The 21,167-nt window shown below is 36.8% G+C and overlaps 4 protein-coding genes across 4 annotated transcripts; all 4 read right to left on the reverse strand.

Annotated features, from left to right (window-relative positions):
* Positions 1–195: 195 nt before the first annotated feature.
* LOC126872602 (mucin-2-like) lies at positions 196–1,792 on the reverse strand. The gene is made up of 2 exons (XM_050632709.1): positions 1,786–1,792; positions 196–1,527 (listed from the first exon to the last, which is right to left on the reverse strand). Exons 1-2 carry the CDS (start codon positions 1,790–1,792, stop codon positions 224–226), a joined length of 1,311 nt encoding a protein of 436 aa, XP_050488666.1. The 3' UTR covers positions 196–223.
* A 2,549-nt stretch (positions 1,793–4,341) lies between these two features.
* On the reverse strand, positions 4,342–6,969 carry LOC126872603 (chitin-binding domain protein cbd-1-like). Its single transcript, XM_050632710.1, has one exon. The coding sequence runs from the start codon at positions 6,967–6,969 to the stop codon at positions 4,342–4,344; it is 2,628 nt and encodes an 875-aa protein (XP_050488667.1).
* A 5,488-nt stretch (positions 6,970–12,457) lies between these two features.
* On the reverse strand, positions 12,458–14,977 carry LOC126872604 (chondroitin proteoglycan 2-like). The gene is made up of 3 exons (XM_050632711.1): positions 14,971–14,977; positions 12,628–14,397; positions 12,458–12,570 (listed from the first exon to the last, which is right to left on the reverse strand). Exons 1-3 carry the CDS (start codon positions 14,975–14,977, stop codon positions 12,458–12,460), a joined length of 1,890 nt encoding a protein of 629 aa, XP_050488668.1.
* Positions 14,978–18,810: 3,833 nt separating this feature from the next.
* LOC126872605 (probable chitinase 10) lies at positions 18,811–19,899 on the reverse strand. The gene has a single exon (XM_050632712.1). It carries the CDS (start codon positions 19,897–19,899, stop codon positions 18,811–18,813), a length of 1,089 nt encoding a protein of 362 aa, XP_050488669.1.
* Between the last annotated feature and the right edge of the window lie 1,268 nt (positions 19,900–21,167).

Genomic DNA, 21,167 nt, shown 5'->3' on the forward strand with positions numbered 1-21,167 from the left:
TTTTTGAATACTTTATTATTAATTAGAATTTCACAATACATATATTTCAATTTCTCCATTACACTGAAGTATAGATATTATGAAAAACAACTATAAGAATTATATACAGAGTTAATAAATGTAAAAGCATTATATTATGCTCCTGCAATTTTACGGGACGGGGTGTTTTTTTCTTATAAATTAAATCTGTAGCAAACAGAAAGATCTTTCTTTTACATTCATCTTACTCACAGCGAACATGTTCTTTCAAGTCGCACGCACCAATTATAGGGTTGTAAAGCGTACCTACTGGACATACTTTTACAGACGATTTTCTTCCATCGTGACATGTGTAATACTTATTGCAGTCAGTTTCATGCTGTATATGTACGACTCCACTTGATGGACAATTACTTACTATTGGCGCATGAGTTGGATTATCATCAGACGGCGAGGTCGATTTCGATGGAGTAGTTGGCGAGGTGGTCGGTTCCGGTGGAGTATTTGGCGAGGTGGTCGGTTCCGATGGAGTAGTTGGCGAGGTGGTCGGTTCCGGTGGAGTAGTTGGCGAGGTGGTCGGTTCCGGTGGAGTAGTTGGCGAGGTGGTCGATTCCGGTGGAGTAGTTGGCGAGGTGGTCGGTTCCGGTGGAGTAGTTGGCGAGGTGGTCGATTCCGGTGGAGTAGTTGGCGAGGTGGTCGGTTCCGGTGGAGTAGTTGGCGAGGTGGTCGGTTCCGGTGGAGTAGTTGGCGAGGTGGTCGGTTCCGGTGGAGTAGTTGGCGAGGTGGTCGGTTCCGGTGGAGTAGTTGGCGAGGTGGTCGGTTCCGGTGGAGTAGTTGGCGAGGTGGTCGGTTCCGGTGGAGTAGTTGGCGAGGTGGTCGGTTCCGGTGGAGTAGTTGGCGAGGTGGTCGGTTCCGGTGGAGTAGTTGGCGAGGTGGTCGGTTCCGGTGGAGTAGTTGGCGAGGTGGTCGGTTCCGGTGGAGTAGTTGGCGAGGTGGTCGGTTCCGGTGGAGTAGTTGGCGAGGTGGTCGGTTCCGGTGGAGTAGTTGGCGAGGTGGTCGATTCCGGTGGAGTAGTTGGCGAGGTGGTCGGTTCCGGTGGAGTAGTTGGCGAGGTGGTCGGTTCCGGTGGAGTAGTTGGCGAGGTGGTCGGTTCCGGTGGAGTAGTTGGCGAGGTGGTCGATTCCGGTGGAGTAGTTGGCGAGGTGGTCGGTTTCGGTGGAGTAGTTGGCGGGAAGGTCGATGGAAAAATGTCATAGCATTTTGCTTCTAGTTCTGGTATTTCAAATGGCCAGTCACAGACCTGCTCTTTAGGATTGAAGACCAGCCGATTTTGTCCAATGCCGAACCTTGGACAGCATAGTAGGCATGCAATATGTCCTAAGCATTTATAATATTTATGACAGTCGTCGAGATAAGGAATATGATGCGTATACGTCTTGTTTCCTTTACCAATGCATTGCTGCATTGGAATACAGTCGTGAGATACTACTTCAGGACAATTTTCGTCCGCCGTCGCTACAGTGACAGCAATGAACAACAGATATAACACTGAAATGTATGAAAAGAAAACATTATTGTAATTTATCAAATTTTATCTTTAACTTACATCTTCAACTGTCATTATTTATTAAGCGTACATATTGAGAGGGTTCAAGCATTTTTGTTTGCCAGTTTGTAAAATAAAGTGCCTGCCGTTTTATTTAAACTACATCTTTTTGTCTCTTACTTATTGTACTAATGGGCATCGCTATCTTCTTTATGAATTTTTTCCTACGAGAAATTGTTAAAAATATTCAAGTTACTTACCCTTCATTCTGTATAATAAAACGAAGTCACCATTCCTTATCTACAGAAAACTGACAAATATAATCTATGCGAATCGACTTTTATAATGGACTGAATCTTATCATTAACATATCATTTATCTTATCTCTGCCAATACGTACATCCTTATTTAACTTGGGATCAGTTTACCGAAGTTTTAGTTGATCATCATTATTCTACCATTTCCTTTATATTTAGAGCTTGATCTATCGAACCAATAATTACATAGGTACAACGTATTCAGCAAATTAAAAGTTTCGCTTTAATGTGTTACGGCATAGAATAAAAGTACTGTTTTACATATAGTATAAGAGAAACAACCCAACTGGATCACCTTAAATATCTCACGTATTTTTGATAAATAAGGAAAAATGACAAAGGAAGCATTATTTGTTTGGAAGTGAAAAATATTGTAACGAACAGAAAATTTTTCTCAATTTTTCGAGAATAATAAAATCGTCTTGCTATTCACCATACTTCTTCAAAATGAGGTTATATATCGTTATCATTATGGCGTAATACTCGAAATCAATTAAATAACTTACTAATAACATGATTTTTACTCTCTTTCTACTAAGCTTTTTAATCTTAAGTACGATAGATCAAAATAGAAAACAATGAAATAACTCTAACAGAAAAATAAATTATTTTATTTCATTATTCGTATTTCATTAATTTATTATACCTAAACAGTTGGACATTTTTCGGACTGAAGGTTACGTGAATAATAATGTATTGGGTTACAAGATTGATATTGATTTTTATTAATGATAGTATGAAAGTTATGTTGAAACATCCAACAATTCAACATTCATTGTGCATTCATGTATAGAACAATGGAAGTTCTGATTTAAGTTACAGAATATACAAATTCCATCGTTAAAAGCGATTTCGAATCGATATCTTATAATATTGTTTTGAAACCGAGTTAGCCACATCAATCGATAAAATTTAAGTGGTTGTGGACAGCAATGGATCCGTTAATGAAATTACCTAAAGTCGCTTTTTCATGAAAATTTTCTATACCTATACTTATACTTTTGACAATTTCAGTTTTTGATAAAAAAAAAAAAAACAAATATCAGCAAATGTTTTAATAAAATGTAATGCGCGCAACTTACGCCAAACAGATACACTACGCAATATACACGATCTAAGGATATTTATTCTTTATTTCAATAATATGTGCGAAATTTGGTAGTACTGTGATATTTTAAAATTAGCTATAAAACTAATTATGATTTACCTCATAACCTTCATAACCCATACCTCTATTGAGGAAACGATGGGTTTCATCGAAAACTAAAATATATTCAAAAATAAAATACAAGTACTTTGCAACAAAAATTATCGTGTTTCAATTGAATTTTAATCTAGTTTTGAATTAGTTCCTTTTAATCGAATCGTATTTCGATATCGTTACCTTTATCAATTTATATTCTATCATAGTGTTACGACCTACATCACGAGTATTGATATGTCTACGTCATGAATATTAATATAACCTATTAAGTGAAAATATATTTATAATTTTAATATCATATTTAACAAATGATTGAGTTAGGGTTGTAAAGCTACCGAGACCATGTCAATGAAAATTGCTAGATCGCGTTTGAAAAGCGCGCAAATTTGGTATCACGATATCATTCATATAATTACGCGCAACTAGTAAACAAAAGAATTAGAATTCATGAATATAAAGAATGTATTTTATCGACGATGTACGTCTCCATATTCAACTTTAAACTATTTACTGTGTATCCATAGGTAAAGGAAATTAAATTAATGTCAGTTAGACGTATATTTCATACCTTGTATAATCTACATATCTTGTCTGCATATTTTACTCTTATTCGTATAAATTGCATTACATATTTATCGGTGGTCGGTTTTCAAATTATTTTCTTCGTTTTTATCGCTCCATAGGTATAGCCCAATTTGATTATTCGACTCCCCTCACGAGTATGCCGGATAATAGGAATTCTACCGTATCTACATCTGGGGGATATTTCGTCATTGCGAAAATCATTTAACATATAGAATACAATGCAATATCGAACAACTTTTATTTCCATCGAATGTTTTACAATCCAATCTTTTGTATTTTACATGGTATCTTTGATTTACGTTTGCTATGTATGTAACTACCATATTTATGGTAATGTTTTTGCTAATCAATCACACTTTTACAACATAAAATAGTAACAATATACATAGCGATGAATCGAATATAATTAAATTGATATAGTTTCATGCTACGCATACATATAACAATGAATGTTAATTAAATGGTGTCACATATCTTTAATTTTATTATTTACAGAAAATTTGCGATCTGTGGTCAAATTTAATGCAGTCATCCTAGAATATTACATAAATTAGACAATATATAAAAATGGCATTGCGTTTTAACCTTGTAACATCGTAATATTATGGAATTCAGAGATACTCTATGAAGCTATTACGACAAACCATTTATCTTTAGCGATTATTCTATGAAAGCGTTTCTTTTTGATTCCACGATTCATTTCCTAGCTTTTAAAGAAAATTGCTCACAAATGGTATATCCGACCACAAAGTTTTCTTTGCCCGTAGGTCGCAGTTGCAAAGATTTGAAGGTACACAGGTCTGCAGTTGACTGTCATACTGACTACATTCAGGGCAATTGACGATATAAGGAGCTCCCATTGAACATACGCAGTATCTGTTGCAATCTTTGTGTTGCAAACGGACAATCGGACTAGAAGACGTCTGCTCCGGACAGTGCCCTATACAGGAATTGATTATATCAGGTGTCGAAAATTCATGATAACAATGGGGCTCTTTATTCACACAGGTTCCGAGTACATAATCAAAAGATGATGCACCAGGGCATTCTGCGAGATATTTGACTCCTTCTATGCATTCATAATAACGTTCACATTGACAATTATGGGGTATAAACTTGGAAGTTCTGGTACAGTCAGTTATGAGCGGGCAGTGCCCTAATGTTAAATTTACGTTTTCAGGCCAGGCACATTCTCCTGACTGGATGTCGTAATACAGACCGCTGGCACAGTGCTCGATATACACGTTCCTACCGCTGCATCTACAATATTTTTGACAATCATCTGCGTAACTACTTGTGTTGTGTTTTGTGGCCTCACAGGTTCCGCATTTCTTAATTGCTTCACATGATGGGCTCACATAACAGTGAGCATATCTACTATCAACGCATCTTTCTGTTCTATAGTCAAAGTGTTCCCCGTTTCCACACCATTCAATTGTTTTCGAATTCCCTGAACAGCTATAATATCCGTCACAGTTACATTCATGAGGAACATAATTGATACCGAAGCTACAGTCGGAAGGATTACACTGCGTCCTCCAGTAACTTATATCTTCTAGCCACTGGCAGTTTTGTGTACCTCGGTCGTAATACATATGGCGGGGACAGGTTTCAACTGTGGTGGTTCCCCGGTAGCATGTACAATACTTGCCGCAGTCCTTGTGGGGCAACCGGCTAGTGCTTGACGAACAAGTGCCTTCGCAATCTTTATTTTCATGGTGGTAACAGTTAGCTATGTCTTGTGCCACACATTCTGACAGTATCCAATCAAACCATTTGCCTGGGCTACACCTGAACCATTGGTATCGTTCGTGGTGACATTCGTAATATTCACTGCATTGACACTCGTGATGTAGTCGCTGTCCTTCAATGCAACGGGGCGGCTTCGTAGTGGGAGTCGTGGGCGTGGGCGTGGTTATGCTCGAAGTTGTGGGTATGCAATGTACATTTTCTTGATAGTCACAAATCTGATTTATATGGTCGAATACTAGATTTCGAGGACAACGCTTTATCACTTTCTGTCCATTTTCACATTGATAATACAGATTACAGTCTTCTGGATAAGCTGACCGAATAATACAATTATTACAATTACACCAAGTGCATTCATTGTCTGTATTATTAGGTGTCGTATCGTCAGGTTCGTTACTGCCACCACCGCCGCAGCCGGGAACGTTCTTAGGTAGATCACACAATTGGAGATTTGGATTGAAGACATGCCCTTCAGAACACCTCCGAAGACATTTCGCACCCCCTTTGCACTCGTAATAAAACCTACACTCCTTATGAGGGAAGCGAGCATGGCTATAGATTGGACAGTCAGTTGAATTATAACAATTTGGATCTAGGTAATTGTCGTCAGTATACATTTGGTTCCAACATATGGCGGTACGCGATAAATCGCAAACTTTTCTAATATAATCATACATCATGCCTTCAGGGCATTGTTGTATAAATCTCTCTCCGTCTTCGCAAGAGTAATATTTGGTGCAAGAGCATTCGTGTGGTAAGAATGTATATCCCTCTGGTGGACAATCTATGATATTTTTTTCCTTCGAACACTCGTGTCTCGGAGACCAAGTACATATGCCCTTGGATTCGTCGAAAGACAATCCATCTTCGCAAGCTTTCTCTACCTTAACACCATCCATGCATTCGTAAAATAAACCGCAATCCGTCTCATGAGAAATTCTCTTAGTGCCGGTTCCAGGACAATAAACTTTAGATACACATTGCCTAAGTTCATTGTCGAATACATGGCCCGATGGGCACCGTCTGACAGCATCTTGTCCATCGATACATTCGTAATACAGCGATTCGCGATAGTGCGGGAGAAGTACAGCCTCCAACAACTTACCTGTTGGACATGAATCGTAAACTTTACACTTGGCGGCATCTTTGTCTACGCATTCTAAAGAGTCAAAATTAAATAGCTGTCCCTCGTCACACATTTTTAAGACTTTCTCCCCGTTCTCGCATTTGTAATATAGGCTACAGTTGGTGGAATGAGGTTGTATGAATTCGTCCTTTGAACAATCCGGAGCTCTTGACGCGCAATTTGCCTCCCATGGGAAAGTACAATTTTGAAGTTCAGGGTCGAAATGTAGCTTCTGTCCCGGGGCAAATTCTGGGCAATTCGAGAGTAGCTTCTGTCCATTGGAACACTCGTAAAACTTGGTACAATCGTGTTTGTGAGCGAGCTGTACGGTTTTGCCTGCAGATTCTGGACATTTTGTGGGAATTTCGTGTATTTCGGCAAAAGCGTTCCCCGTCACTGCCAAAACGGCACTGACCAGTAATAATAAATCTGAAATAGAAGAAAATATCGAATCTGCCATTCTGTATGTCAATACTATTCTGCGTGTCATGAAGAAAAAGCTAATTTCTGTTTAAGTGGAAACTAATGTCCCCTACATCTTAAAGAAATCTTGCAAAAACTTGTTTTGATTATCATCATCAGTGACGGACTAAAACGAGTCCCATCATTGATCATGATTATTGCTAATGAAAATAATTTGGTCATCGTTAATGGTTATAGGTAACTAAAAACCGTATTGATCGTGAGTGTAGCAACCTGATGAATGCATATACGTAGCAGTGTTGAATATATGGGCGCCAATTGTAGCAGTTAACAGCGTAACAATTTTCAATAGTGGTTTCCAATAAGCAAAAAATGTTCGTCTACGATGATTATTCGTAATTGAAAATAGCTTCCTTCGTCGGTAATGTTCATCAGTAACCGAATAAATTTATTTCGTTCTCTATATTTTCTCAAAGAATATACGTCTAAAATATGCGATATAAGGACATACCAAAGTAAGATAAAGCCCCGAAAGCAACATACGTGGTTGCGAACTATATCACAAGTAAAATTACTCACCTCTCATTCCAACAGATATATTTCTGACGATTGAAAAATAACACACCTTCCTATAGTCAGTTTTTAGGAAGGAACTGACATTACAAAATTATAAGATTTGACTTTTATAGGTAACTTATCGGACTATCAACATATCTTGCTACTTTGTACCGGACGATACAATCATTTAACAATGTAAGTTTAGATTATTTTCAAACGATAATTCCTGTTATTACTTTACTCGTTATTTTAGATTTATCGCTCTGATTTAAATTGGCTTATCGTTTTGGAATTCACATATCCAATGATGCGATGGGGCGACAATAGTGCTTAATAACGATACAGAAAATATGTTACATACTTAGATATATATTTAGGACGGCTGTGAATGCAAACTGTTATCAAAGTCTTGAGAATGTCGAGAAATTCGAAGCAAACGATTCTGTACAACAATTTCAATGAGAGAAGTAGACTACTCGTAGAAGAGTATCATAAAAAGAAGTAAATAATAACAGACAACTATAATACATACATGGTATAAACAGGATCACACTTTACATACGTAACAGAATCGAATCATTCAATTGGACTTTACAACGTACTAATAAAGATATAGAACGCAATTCTTAAAATTCTTGTCCTGTTACACAATAATACAAATAAGATCGTAACAAGATTAGATTGTAATATAACTTCACCGATCAAAATATAGATATCAACAATTATAAATTGGAAATATGTTATTCATTCCGCAGATTTCGTATAGTTATCGTGAAACATGTAATAGGAAAATGCCAATATATTATATTATATATATGTTTTTTATTAATTCTTTTATATTAATAATAATAATAAATTAAATATCTCCATGTTTTATTCGTATATCTTTTCAAGGTTTAGTCGCCAAAGCCTTTTATGATTTCTGTTAAGTAAAAGCGATTACGTTTATCTACATATTCCTACGATGATGATTATCTTAAACAACGTTATCAGGGAAGAGAAATTTAGCCTAGATTTCTAAAATATTATGAAATACGCATTATATAGCGTTTTTATTCAATGGAATATTCGCGTACTTTACTTGCTCTTCCGGCCACGTCCGACTAGAATAAGGTTGATCTACTGATTCAGCAGGTGACACCGTTGAATATATTCAGATATTCGATGTGGATTAAACTGGATTTACCTGTGACGATAATTTTTATCATATCAGAGATGACTTATAGCTCATTAAATGCAAAGATACGCCGATTCCTAACCATAATGGCACCCAAATTAGCTTAGAAAATTTTGGTTGTCTATAGAAGGCAACAGTTTGTTCAAGTTAGTTAAACGATGATTATCTTAGTCAATTTACAAAAAATTGAAATTCTGATTTATCCGTATTTCGAATTTAGATGTCCAGTTTACACAAACAAATTTTGGTTAAAATTGTCAAATATTTACAAAATTTAATGAACGAGGATGTATTGAAACAGATGGATTCTTTAAAATCTATTTATATGCTTATATTTGTTGATGAGAATATAAAATTTATCGATAGGCATCTATGCATATTTTGAGAGTTTTCACCTGCGAAATGTGAACGATGGTCGGCAAAGAAAAAGTAGGTGATCCGTATTATTAGCTGCACTATGAATCTACAAATTTTCATCAAAATCGGCATATCACATTTATCGTAGGTAATGTGTCCTGTAGGTATTCAAATAAGGTGCTTTCTTAAGATACTGTATTGTACGAGGTGACGATCTTTGCCTCGGCCCATCTAATATTGTTGCTAGAGAAAATAATCGTTCGACTGATGCGGTAGATGAAAGAGGCTTGTATTGTTCAGAAAACTGTCTCTTATCGAATAATCATTTAACATGAACAAATCGGAGCTTTTATCTTGCCAATTAAAATTTCGATTTAGTTATTTATTCTTATCTTCGGATAACACTCGTGGAATTATTATTGTTTCATCTTCGCCTCCTTCACACTCGGAATCGTTATTTACTTGAGATTTTTCAATAGCGTTAATTACATCTTCGTAATAATGCTTTGCTGATATGACCACATTAATAAAAATTGAGCGTTAAATGTTCAATGTTTTATTTGCCACTTCTAAGAGTCGACGATTTTTAAATCTACGATGTGAAAAAGCAGCAATGACAGCTTCGTAGGAATTGGTATCCAAAGACAGAAATCTTTTGAATCTTTCGTTAGGACTTGTTCTAACCGTTCCTAAGATAGTCTCCCAAATTGGATAGCTTCGAAGTTTTGATTTATTAATTTGCTCCCGAACATATAGGAATCATGATATTAGACGTCCATAGTACATATTGTTTTCAGCCTGCACTTTATATATAACAGTTGCAAGAGAACGCAGATATATCAATGATTCATCCAAGTAAGACAAATTGAAATCTTTCTGTGAAGTTACATAACGTTTCTAGTGTTTCATGTAACGATAAAATCTTCTCTACGTTAGCTAACATTTGAGAAAATGAATCATTCTAGTTTTTTTCTTCAATAATCTCACAGTTCTCAGGACAGGACGACAAATTCCAAAGTGGAGCACATATTTATGATACGCCGTCATGTAAATTTTTGAAACGCAACACGAATAGACGCGATCATAAGTATGTGAATGAGCTCTACGATGAAGATGTGAAGTAAGAAAACCGTCATTGGCACGAAAGTCTATAATTCCCCCAAAATGCACCACATCTGTTTCGTATTGTACACAAAAATTTGGAAAGGCTTTGACAAAATTCAGCCTGTTCTAAATCACTATTGCACCAGTTTTAAGAAAACTTAACTTATACAAAGCGTAAACGTTATGCAATTTCAGAGCAACTTGTTCGAAATGAGCGAATGCGTGCGTTTGAGGCGACGCTATGACGAAGCCAATGATCTTCTTTCCACTTTATTCTCAGGCGAAAAATATCACCAATTTTTCCAGGACCAAATAACAACAGTAGCGGAAACATATTTTACGTTTTGCAATGCTTTTGTATCGTTAGTGACTAGTACTTTATATGCACCATATAATGCCCATATTTTTAAATGTGGTTTTGAATTTTTTATTTTCCATAGCCGCCGAAGGTACAATTTTGTCGACGATGTACATTTCAATATTCGTCTTTAAACTATTGTGGCGGATGAAAAGAGAGTCGTGCGTTTCATCTCGGGACTACCGGCGGACTCGTCAGTAAGGCTATGCCCAGTAGTCCCTGCCTTAGACGTAGAGGGAGTCTCGCTGGGTGCGGTATTTGTATCAATCGCTCGTATATTCGACCGCTAGCGAGTTAGACAGACTCGTTGTCGTCGTAGCCCTCTAGTGTTGGCGGCTGGTACCAGCGGATCGCCCGGGAAGTGTTGCGCCGCGTTGATACCTCAACCTGTCTGTTTCCTATTGATACCGATCCGCCACACTATGTACTATCTCTAGCTACTGGTAAAGGAAATTAAATTTTTATCACTCCGTAGGTATAGATCCAATGATAGGTGCACATCCAATTTGATAAATCATTTAACATATAGAATAGAATGCAATATCGAACAACTTTTATTTCCATCGAATGTTTTACAATGCGATCTTTTATATTTTACATGGCATCTTTGACTTACATTTACTTTACATGTAACTACCACTGTTTCGACCACTCGCGGGGAGACGCAATCGCGAAGAAGTACGTCAACGGGAGTCGTAAATTCCCGTTACGATTGGATAATCGACGCCACGAAGTGATCGATCCCCTGATTTCGGTTGCGATAATAGGGGTGGTTAAATTGATTTTACACTGAAGTAACGAATACAACTAATGTTTATTCCAACAACTTAACTAGAAATGTACAATTAAGTCGATTGATAGCTAGAGTAACAAGGTGTTGTACGCGACGCACGCTTAGATGCTGAAGGTTCAAAAAGCGTATAAAGACTGACTTTCTGTAACGATGATGCAGCGGAGGGCACTTGCGATGGGTGGGTCTAATGATGCGAGAAAAGCTGATTTGTTAAGACGAAGTTCTTGTTGGGAGAGTGAGGGAAGGACTTCTCTGGTAATAGGTTAATTTTCTGGATTGGTGTGGAAGAGTGGAGGAAGGGTGTTAACCGCCCCGAGAGAAAGTTGCCAGGGTAAAACATCGTACATGAGAAAGACGAACTTCTCCTATCTTTCCGTAGTAAACAATAACCTTTAGACAGTGACTTAGTGCAGATGTTTGGCTTGGTCTGAAGGACCTTAGAAATTCCTCTAAGATTTATAATCGGCTCTTAAGACTATTGAAGGTACGCAGTGAAGGCGTGCGGACATCTGGTTGCCATCCTGTCCGCGGTGTGTGGCCTGGCCTGGATAGAATGTCGCACGACGGTACAACCACATTTATGGTAATGTTTTTGCTAATCAGTCGCAATTTTACAAAATAAAATCGTGACAATATACATGGCAATGAATCGAATATAATTAAATTGTTAACGTTTCATGCTATGCATACGTATAAGAATGAATGCTAATTAAAGATGTCATTTATCATTAATTTTATTACTTACGGCTAACTTGCAATGTATAGTCAAATTCAATACAATCATCTTAAAAGATTACATAAATTAGACAATATATAAAAGCAGCATTGCGTTTTAACCTTGTAATATCGTAATATTCTGGAATTCAAAGATACTCGATGAAAGTGTTACAACAAACCATTTATCTTTATTATTCTACGAATTCGTTTCTTTTTGATTCTACGATTCATTTCCTAGCTTTTAAAGAAAATTATTCACAAATGGTATATCCAACCATATAGTTTCGTTTGCCAGTAAGTTGCAGTTGCAACAATGAACATTTTTACTCATACAGCTTCCGAGTACAAAATCAAACTTTAATCCAGTATCGCATACCTCGCAGTATTTGGATCTTCCGTCGCATTCATAACAAAGTGTACATTTACAATAACGGGATGCAACACCAATATTACTGCTACAATCAGTTAGAGACGGACAGTTCGACGATAAATTTATGTTTTGAGCCACGTTCTCCCGATATCGTAGTACAGAACGCTGGCACATTGCTCGATATACACTTTCCTACCGCTACATCTACAATATTTTTGATAATCCTTAATCAAATCTTTACATAACAGTGAGCATATTTACTGTCAACGCATTTTTCTTCTGCATAGTCAAAGTATTCTCCACTTTTACACATCTGAAGAAATTTCCCATTGCCTGAACAATCATAATATCTGTCACAGTAACAGTCATGAGGAACATAATTCTTACCGAAACTACAATCGGTAGGATCACAATGCGCCGGCAAGTTCCGTATGGCTTCTGGCCAGTCGCAGTATTTTTTGGACTGGTCGTAATACGTATGGGCTTGACAATTTGCAACTGTGGCAGTTCCATGATCGCATGTACAAAACTTGTTGCAGTCCCTGTGGGGCAACCGGTCACTACTTGACGAACAACTACCTTGGCATCCGTTGTTTCCAGAGGGGCGACATTCAGCAATGTTTTGTGACATGCATTTCCTCTCCGCCCAATCAAACATTTCGCCTGAGGGACATTTCATCCATTGGTATTCTCCCTTGCGACATACGTAATATGCATAGCAGTTACACTCGTGAGGCATTTGGTTTCCTTCAATGCAATAGGGCGGGCGCCACGTTGTAGTGGTAGTTGTCGTAGTCGTAGTCGTGGTAATAGGTTGATCACCGTTGCAGCCGCCAACGTTCTCGGGTATATCGCACTGTAGCTTTTCGCAATTGAAAATTAATCCTTCGCCACACGACCGATCGCATCTGACACCGCTCGTGCACTCGTAATAAATCTCAGAGCACTTTCCATCACAAGAGCGACGATAGTCACTGGGTGGACACTGAGGCGAATTATAACAATTTTCATATAAATAACTATCCTGAATATATTTTTGGTTCCAACATATGGCGACATTCGGTAGGTCACAAACTCCTTTACTATTATCATATATCATGCCATTAGGACATATGGCAAGAATCTTATTTCCTTCTTCACAATAGTAATACTTGGTGCAAGAGCATTCATGATGGAGAAGTCCGTATCCCACTGGTGGACAATCTAGAACATCTTTTTCCTCCGCTACATGAGGTAGAAAGTATGTAGCAAGGTCGGTTTGATTGAAGTTCGATGAACATTCGTGTCTCCGAGGCCAAGTACATATACCCTTGGTTTCGTCGAAAGACAATCCATCTTCGCAAACTTTCTCTACCTTAACACCATCCACGCATTCGTAAAACAAACCGCAATCCGTCTCATGAGAAATTCTCTTAGTACCGGTTACAGGACAGGGGACATTAGACACACATTGTCTACGTTCAGCGTCGAATTCATGGCCCGATGGGCACCGTCTAACATCGTATTGTCCATCGACACATTCGTAATACAGCGATTGACGATAGCAATCATGCGGGAGAAGTACAGCCTCCAACAATTTGCCTGTTGGACACGAATCGTAAACTTTACACTTGGCGGCATCCTTGTCTACGCATTCTAGAGACTCGGAACAAAACAGCTGTTCTTCCTCACACGTTTTTAAGACTTTTTCCCCGTTCTCGCATTTGTAATATAAACTACAGTTGGTGGAATGAGGTTGTATGAATTCGTCCTTTGAACAATCCGGAGCTCTAGACGCGCAATTTGCCTCCCATGGGAAAGTACAATTTTGAAGTTCAGGGTCGAAATGTAGCTTCTGTCCCGGGGCAAATTCTGGGCAATTCGAGAGTAGCTTCTGTCCATTGGAACACTCGTAAAACTTGGTACAATCGTGTTTGTGAGCGAGCTGTACGGTTTTGCCAGCAGATTCTGGACATTTTGTGGGAATTTCGTGTATTTCGGCAAAAGCGTTCCCCGTCAATGCCAAAACGGCAATGACCAGTAATAATAAATCTGAAATAGAAGAAAATATCGAATCTGCCATTCTGTATGTCAATACCATTCTGCGTGTCATGAAGAAAAAGTTAATTTCTGTTTAAGTGGAAACTAATGTCCCCTACATCTTAAAGAAATCTTCCAAAAACTTGTTTTGATTATCATTATCAGTGACGGACTAAAACGAGTTCCGTCATTGATCATGATTATTGTTAATGAAACGAATTTGTTCATCGTTAATGGTTATAGGTAACTAAAAACCGTATTGATCATCAGTGTAGCAACCTGATGAATGCATATACGTAGCAGTGTTGAATATATGCGCGCTAAGTGTAGTAGTTAACAGCGTAACAATTTTCAATAGTGGTTCCAATAAGCAAAAAATGTTCATCTACGATGATTATTCGTAATTGAAAATAACTTCCTTCGTCGTTAATGTTCATCAGTAGCCGAATAAATTTATTTCGTTCTCTATATTCTCCCAAAGAATATATTGTTCTTATAATATATGCGATATAAGGATATGCAATACTAAAATAAAGTCCCAAAAGCAACGTGGTTACGAACTATATCACAAGTAAAATTACTCACCTCTCATTCTAACAGATTTATTTCTAACAATGGAAAGATAACACACTCTCCTGTAGTTGGTTTTTTGGAAGGAACTGACATTACAAAGTTGTAAGATTTGACTTTTATAGGTAACTTATCGGACTATCAGCATATCTTCGTGCCTTGTATCGGACGATACAATCATTTAACTACTCAAGCTTGCAGTATTTTTGAACGATAAATATCATTATAATCTTAATCGCAATTTTAGAGTTGTCACTCGTATAAATCGACTTATCGTTTTGGAATTCACATATCAATGATGCGATGGGGCGACAATAGTGCTTAATAACGATACAGAAGATGTGTTATGTACTTAAATATATATTTAGGAGCGCTGTGAATGCAAACTGTGATCAAAGTCTTGAGAATGTCGAGAAATTCGAAGCAAGCGATTCTGTATAACAATTTCAATGAGAGAAGTAAACTACTCGTAGAAGAATATCATAAAAAGAAGTAAATAATAACAGACAACTATAATACATCCATGGTATAAACAGGATCACACTTTACATACGTAACAGAATCGAATCATTCGATTGGACTTTACAACGTACTAATAAAGATATAGAACGCAATTCTTAAAATTCTTGTCCTGTTACACAATGATACAAATAAGATCGTAACAAGATCATATTATAATATAATTTCACCGATCAAAATATAGATATGAACAATTATAAATTGGAAATATGTTATTCATTGCGCAGATTTCGTATAGTTATCGTGAAACATGTAATAGGAAAATGCCAATAAACGACCTTTTATATTAATAATAATAATAAATTAAATATCTCCGTGTTTTATTCGTATATCTTTCCAAGGTTTAGTCGCCAAAGCTTTTTATGATTTCTGTTAAGAAAAAGCGATTACGTTTATCTACATATTCCTACGATGATGATTATCTTAGACAACGTTATCAGGGAAGAGATATTTAGCCTAGATTTCTAAAATATTATGAAATACGCATTATATAGCGTTTTTATTCAATGGAATATTCGCGTACTTTACTTGCTCTTCCGGCCACGTCCGACTAGAATAAGGTTAATCTACTGATTCAGCAGGTGACACCGTGGAATATATTCAGATATTCGATGCGGATTAAATTGGATTTACCTGTGACGATAATTTTTACCATATCAGAGATGACTTATAGCACATTAAATGCAAAGATACACCGATTCCTAACCATAATGGCACCCAAATTAGCTTAGAAAATTTTGGTTGTCTATAGAAGGCAACAGTTTGTTCAAGTTAGTTAAACGATGATTATCTTAGTCAATTTACAAAAAATTGAAATTCTGATTTATCCGTATTTCGAATTTAGAAGTCCAGTTTACACAAACAAATTTTGGTTAAAATTGTCAAATATTTACAAAATTTAATGAACGAGGATGTATTGAAACAGATGGATTCTTTAAAATCTATTTATATGCTTATATTTGTTGATGAGAATATAAAATTTATCGATAGGCATCTATGCATATTTTGAGAGTTTTCGCCTGCGAAATGTGAACGATGGTCGGCAAAGAAAAAGTAGGTGATCCGTATTATTAGCTGCACTATGAATCTACAAATTTTCATCAAAATCGGCATATCACATTTATCGTAGGTAATGTGTCCTGTAGGTATTCAAATAAGGTGCTTTCTTAAGATACTGTATTGTACGAGGTGACGATCTTTGCCTCGGCCCATCTAATATTGTTGCTAGAGAAAATAATCGTTCGACTGGTGCGGTAGTTGAAAGAGGCTTGTATTGTTCAGAAAACTGTCTCTTATCGAATAATCATTTAACATGAACAAATCGGAGCTTTTATCTTGCCAATTAAAATTTCGATTTAGTTATTTATTCTTATCTTCGGATAACACTCGTGGAATTATTATTGTTTCATCTTCGCCTCCTTCACACTCGGAATCGTTATTTACTTGAGATTTTTCAATAGCGTTAATTACATCTTCGTAATAATGCTTTGCTGATATGACCACATTAATAAAAATTGAGCGTTAAATGTTCAATGTTTTATTTGCCACTTCTAAGAGTCGACGATTTTTAAATCTACGATGTGAAAAAGCAGCAATGACAGCTTCGTAGGAATTGGTATCCAAAGACAGAAATCTTTTGAATCTTTCGTTAGGACTTGTTCTAACCGTTCCTAAGATAGTCTCCCAAATTGGATAGCTTCGAAGTTTTGATTTATTAATTTGCTCCCGAACATATAGGAATCATGATATTAGACGTCCATAGTACATATTGTTTTCAGCCTGCACTTTATATATAACAGTTGCAAGAGAACGCAGATATATCAATGATTCATCCAAGTAAGACAAATTGAAATCTTTCTGTGAAGTTACATAACGTTTCTAGTGTTTCATGTAACGATAAAATCTTCTCTACGTTAGCTAACATTTGAGAAAATGAATCATTCTAGTTTTTTTCTTCAATAATCTCACAGTTCTCAGGACAGGACGACAAATTCCAAAGTGGAGCACATATTTATGATACGCCGTCATGTAAATTTTTGAAACGCAACACGAATAGACGCGATCATAAGTATGTGAATGAGCTCTACGATGAAGATGTGAAGTAAGAAAACCGTCATTGGCACGAAAGTCTATAATTCCCCCAAAATGCACCACATCTGTTTCGTATTGTACACAAAAATTTGGAAAGGCTTTGACAAAATTCAGCCTGTTCTAAATCACTATTGCACCAGTTTTAAGAAAACTTAACTTATACAAAGCGTAAACGTTATGCAATTTCAGAGCAACTTGTTCGAAATGAGCGAATGCGTGCGTTTGAGGCGACGCTATGACGAAGCCAATGATCTTCTTTCCACTTTATTCTCAGGCGAAAAATATCACCAATTTTTCCAGGACCAAATAACAACAGTAGCGGAAACATATTTTACGTTTTGCAATGCTTTTGTATCGTTAGTGACTAGTACTTTATATGCACCATATAATGCCCATATTTTTAAATGTGGTTTTGAATTTTTTATTTTCCATAGCCGCCGAAGGTACAATTTTGTCGACGATGTACATTTCAATATTCGTCTTTAAACTATGTACTATCTCTAGCTACTGGTAAAGGAAATTAAATTTTTATTACTCCGTAGGTATAGATCCAATGATAGGTGCACATCCAATTTGATAAATTATTTAACATATAGAATAGAATGCAATATCGAACAACTTTTATTTCCATCGAATGTTTTACAATGCGATCTTTTATATTTTACATGGCATCTTTGACTTACATTTACTTTACATGTAACTACCACATTTATGGTAATGTTTTTGCTAATCAGTCGCAATTTTACAGAATAAAATCGTGACAATATACATGGCAATGAATTGAATATAATTAAATTGTTAACGTTTCATGCTATGTATACGTATAAGAATGAATGCTAATTAAAGATGTCATTTATCATTAATTTTATTACTTACGGCTAACTTGCAATGTATAGTCAAATTCAATACAATCATCTTAAAAGATTACATAAATTAGACAATATATAAAAGCAGCATTGCGTTTTAACCTTGTAATATCGTAATATTCTGGAATTCAAAGATACTCGATGAAGGTGTTACAACAAACCATTTATCTTTATTATTCTACGAATTCGTTTCTTTTTGATTCTACGATTCATTTCCTAGCTTTTAAAGAAAATTATTACAATCAGTTAGAGACGGACAGTTCGACGATAAATTTATGTTTTGAGCCACGTTCTCCCGATATCGTAGTACAGAACGCTGGCACATTACTCGACATAACGTTCCTACCGCTACATCCACAATATTTTTGACAATCCTTAATCAAATCTTTACATAACAGTGAGCATATTTACTGTCAACGCATTTTTCTTCTGCATAGTCAAAGTATTCTCCACTTTTACACATCTGAAGAAATTTCCCATTGCCTGAACAATCATAATATTTTTCACAGTAACAGTCATGAGGAACATAATTGTTACCGAAACTACAGTCGGTAGGATCACAATGCGCCGGCAAGTCCCGTATGTCTTCTGGCCAGTTGCAAATTTGTCTGTACCGATCGTAATACGTATGCCTGGGACAATTTCGAACTGTGGTAGTTCCACTATCGCATGTACAATACTTGTTGCACTCCCTGTGGGGCAACTGGTCACTACTTGACGAACAACTACCTTGGCATCCGTTGTTTCCAAAGGGATGACATTCAGCAATGTTTTCTGACATACATTTCCTCTCTGCCCTATCAAACTTTTCGCCTGAGGGACATCTCATCCGTTGGTAACTTCCGTTGCGACATACATAATATTCATAGCAGTTACACTCGTAAGGCATTTGGTTTCCTTCAATGCAATCGAACGAGAGCCACCCTGTAGTGGTAGTTGTAGTTGGGCGCCTTGTCGTAGTCGTAGTCGTGGTAGTTGGTTGATCACCGTTGCAGCCGCCAACGTTCTCGGGTATATCGCACTGTAGCTTGTCTACGCATTCTAGAGACTCAGAACAAAACAGCTGTTCTTCGTCGCACGCTTTTAAGACTTTTTCCCCGTTCTCGCATTTGTAATATAGGCTACAGTTGGTGGGATGAGGTTGTATGAATCCGTCCTTTGAACAATCCGAAGCTCTTGACGCGCAATTGGCCTCCCATGGGAAAGTACAATTTTGAAGTTCAGGGTCGAAATGTAGCTTCTGTCCCGAAGCAAATTCTGGGCAATTCGAGAGTAGCTTCTGTCCATTGGAACACTCGTAAAACTTGGTACAATCGTGTTCGTGAGCGAGCTGTACGGTTTTGCCTGCAGATTCTGGACATTTTGTGGGAATTTCGTGTATTTCGGCAAAAGCGTTCTCCGTCACTGCCAAAACGGCAATGACCAGTAATAATAAATCTGAAATAGAAGAAAATATTGAATCTGCCATTCTGTATGTCAATACTATTCTGCGTGTCATGAAGAAAAAGCTAATTTCTGTTTAAGTGGAAACTAATGTGCCCTACATCTTAAAGAAATCTTGCAAAAACTTGTTTTGATTATCATTATCAGTGACGGACTAAAACGAGTTCCATCATTGATCATAATTATTGTTAATGAAACGAATTTGTTCATCGTTAATGGTTATAGGTAACTAAAAACCGTATTGATCATCAGTGTAGCAACCTGATGAATGCATATAATACGCAGTGTTGAATATATGCGCGCTAAGTGTAGCAGTTAACAGCGTAACAATTTTCAATAGTGGTTCCAATAAGCAAAAAATGTTCATCTACGATGATTATTCGTAATTGAAAATAACTTCCTTCGTCGTTAATGTTCATCAGTAGCCGAATAAATTTATTTCGTTCTCTATATTCTCCCAAAGAATATATTGTTCTTATAATATATGCGATATAAGGATATGCAATACTAAAATAAAGTCCCAACAACAACGTGGTTACGAACTATATCACAAGTAAAATTACTCACCTCTCATTCCAACAGATTTATTTCTAACAATGGAAAGATAACACACTCTCCTGTAGTTGGTTTTTTGGAAGGAACTGACATTACCAAGTTGTAAGATTTGACTTTTATAGGTAACTTATCGGACTATCAGCATATCTTCGTGCCTTGTATCGGACGATGCAATCATTTAAATACTCAAGGTTACAGTATTTTTGAACGATAAATATCATTATAATCTTACTCGCAATTTTAGAGTTGTCACTCGTATAAATCGACTTATCGTTCCGCGTTTCACGTATCAAAGGTGCGATGCTGGGACAATAGTGCTTAATAACGATACAGAAGATATGTTATGTACTTAAATATATGTCGGAGATGAAAGAACACCGGAGCCTCTGGAATTTTGGATAATCCCGCAACATTGTAACCTAGAGTCTACTATAGCTGTAACTGAACAATTGTAGTTATTCAATCCGATTGTAATTGTTCGAGAGTTGTGATAATGAGCTTGGGCTCGAGGCGACAGTCAGTCGCCGAACGCGGTCACGGGATGAACGCTTTGTCTAACAAAGGCATGGAAGAATTCTATAGCTCTCCTTTTTTTTATTTATTTGTTGAAATTACAATCAATTCTCGCGTTGAGAATTTTCAGTAATTTTTCTGGCGTGGCGCAGTGACATGGCTGTTTATTTACAATAAGTTAATACTTATTATAGATAGATATAATTTATAATCTATAAGTACTAT

Source organism: Bombus huntii, chromosome 13 (genome assembly GCF_024542735.1).
Source record: "Bombus huntii isolate Logan2020A chromosome 13, iyBomHunt1.1, whole genome shotgun sequence".
NCBI lineage: Eukaryota > Metazoa > Arthropoda > Insecta > Hymenoptera > Apidae > Bombus > Bombus huntii.

Excerpts from the sequence above, each read along its gene's own strand:
- LOC126872604 (XM_050632711.1), bottom strand. Across the intron at positions 12,571-12,627 it reads AGAAGAAAAATGCGTTGACA|ATGTAGCGGTAGGAAAGTGT; the intron begins GTAAATATGCTC and ends AAAATATTGTAG.
- LOC126872605 (XM_050632712.1), bottom strand. The coding sequence starts at position 19,899 with ATGGCAGATTCAATATTTTCTTCTATTTCAGATTTATTATTACTGGTC.
- LOC126872603 (XM_050632710.1), bottom strand. The coding sequence starts at position 6,969 with ATGGCAGATTCGATATTTTCTTCTATTTCAGATTTATTATTACTGGTC.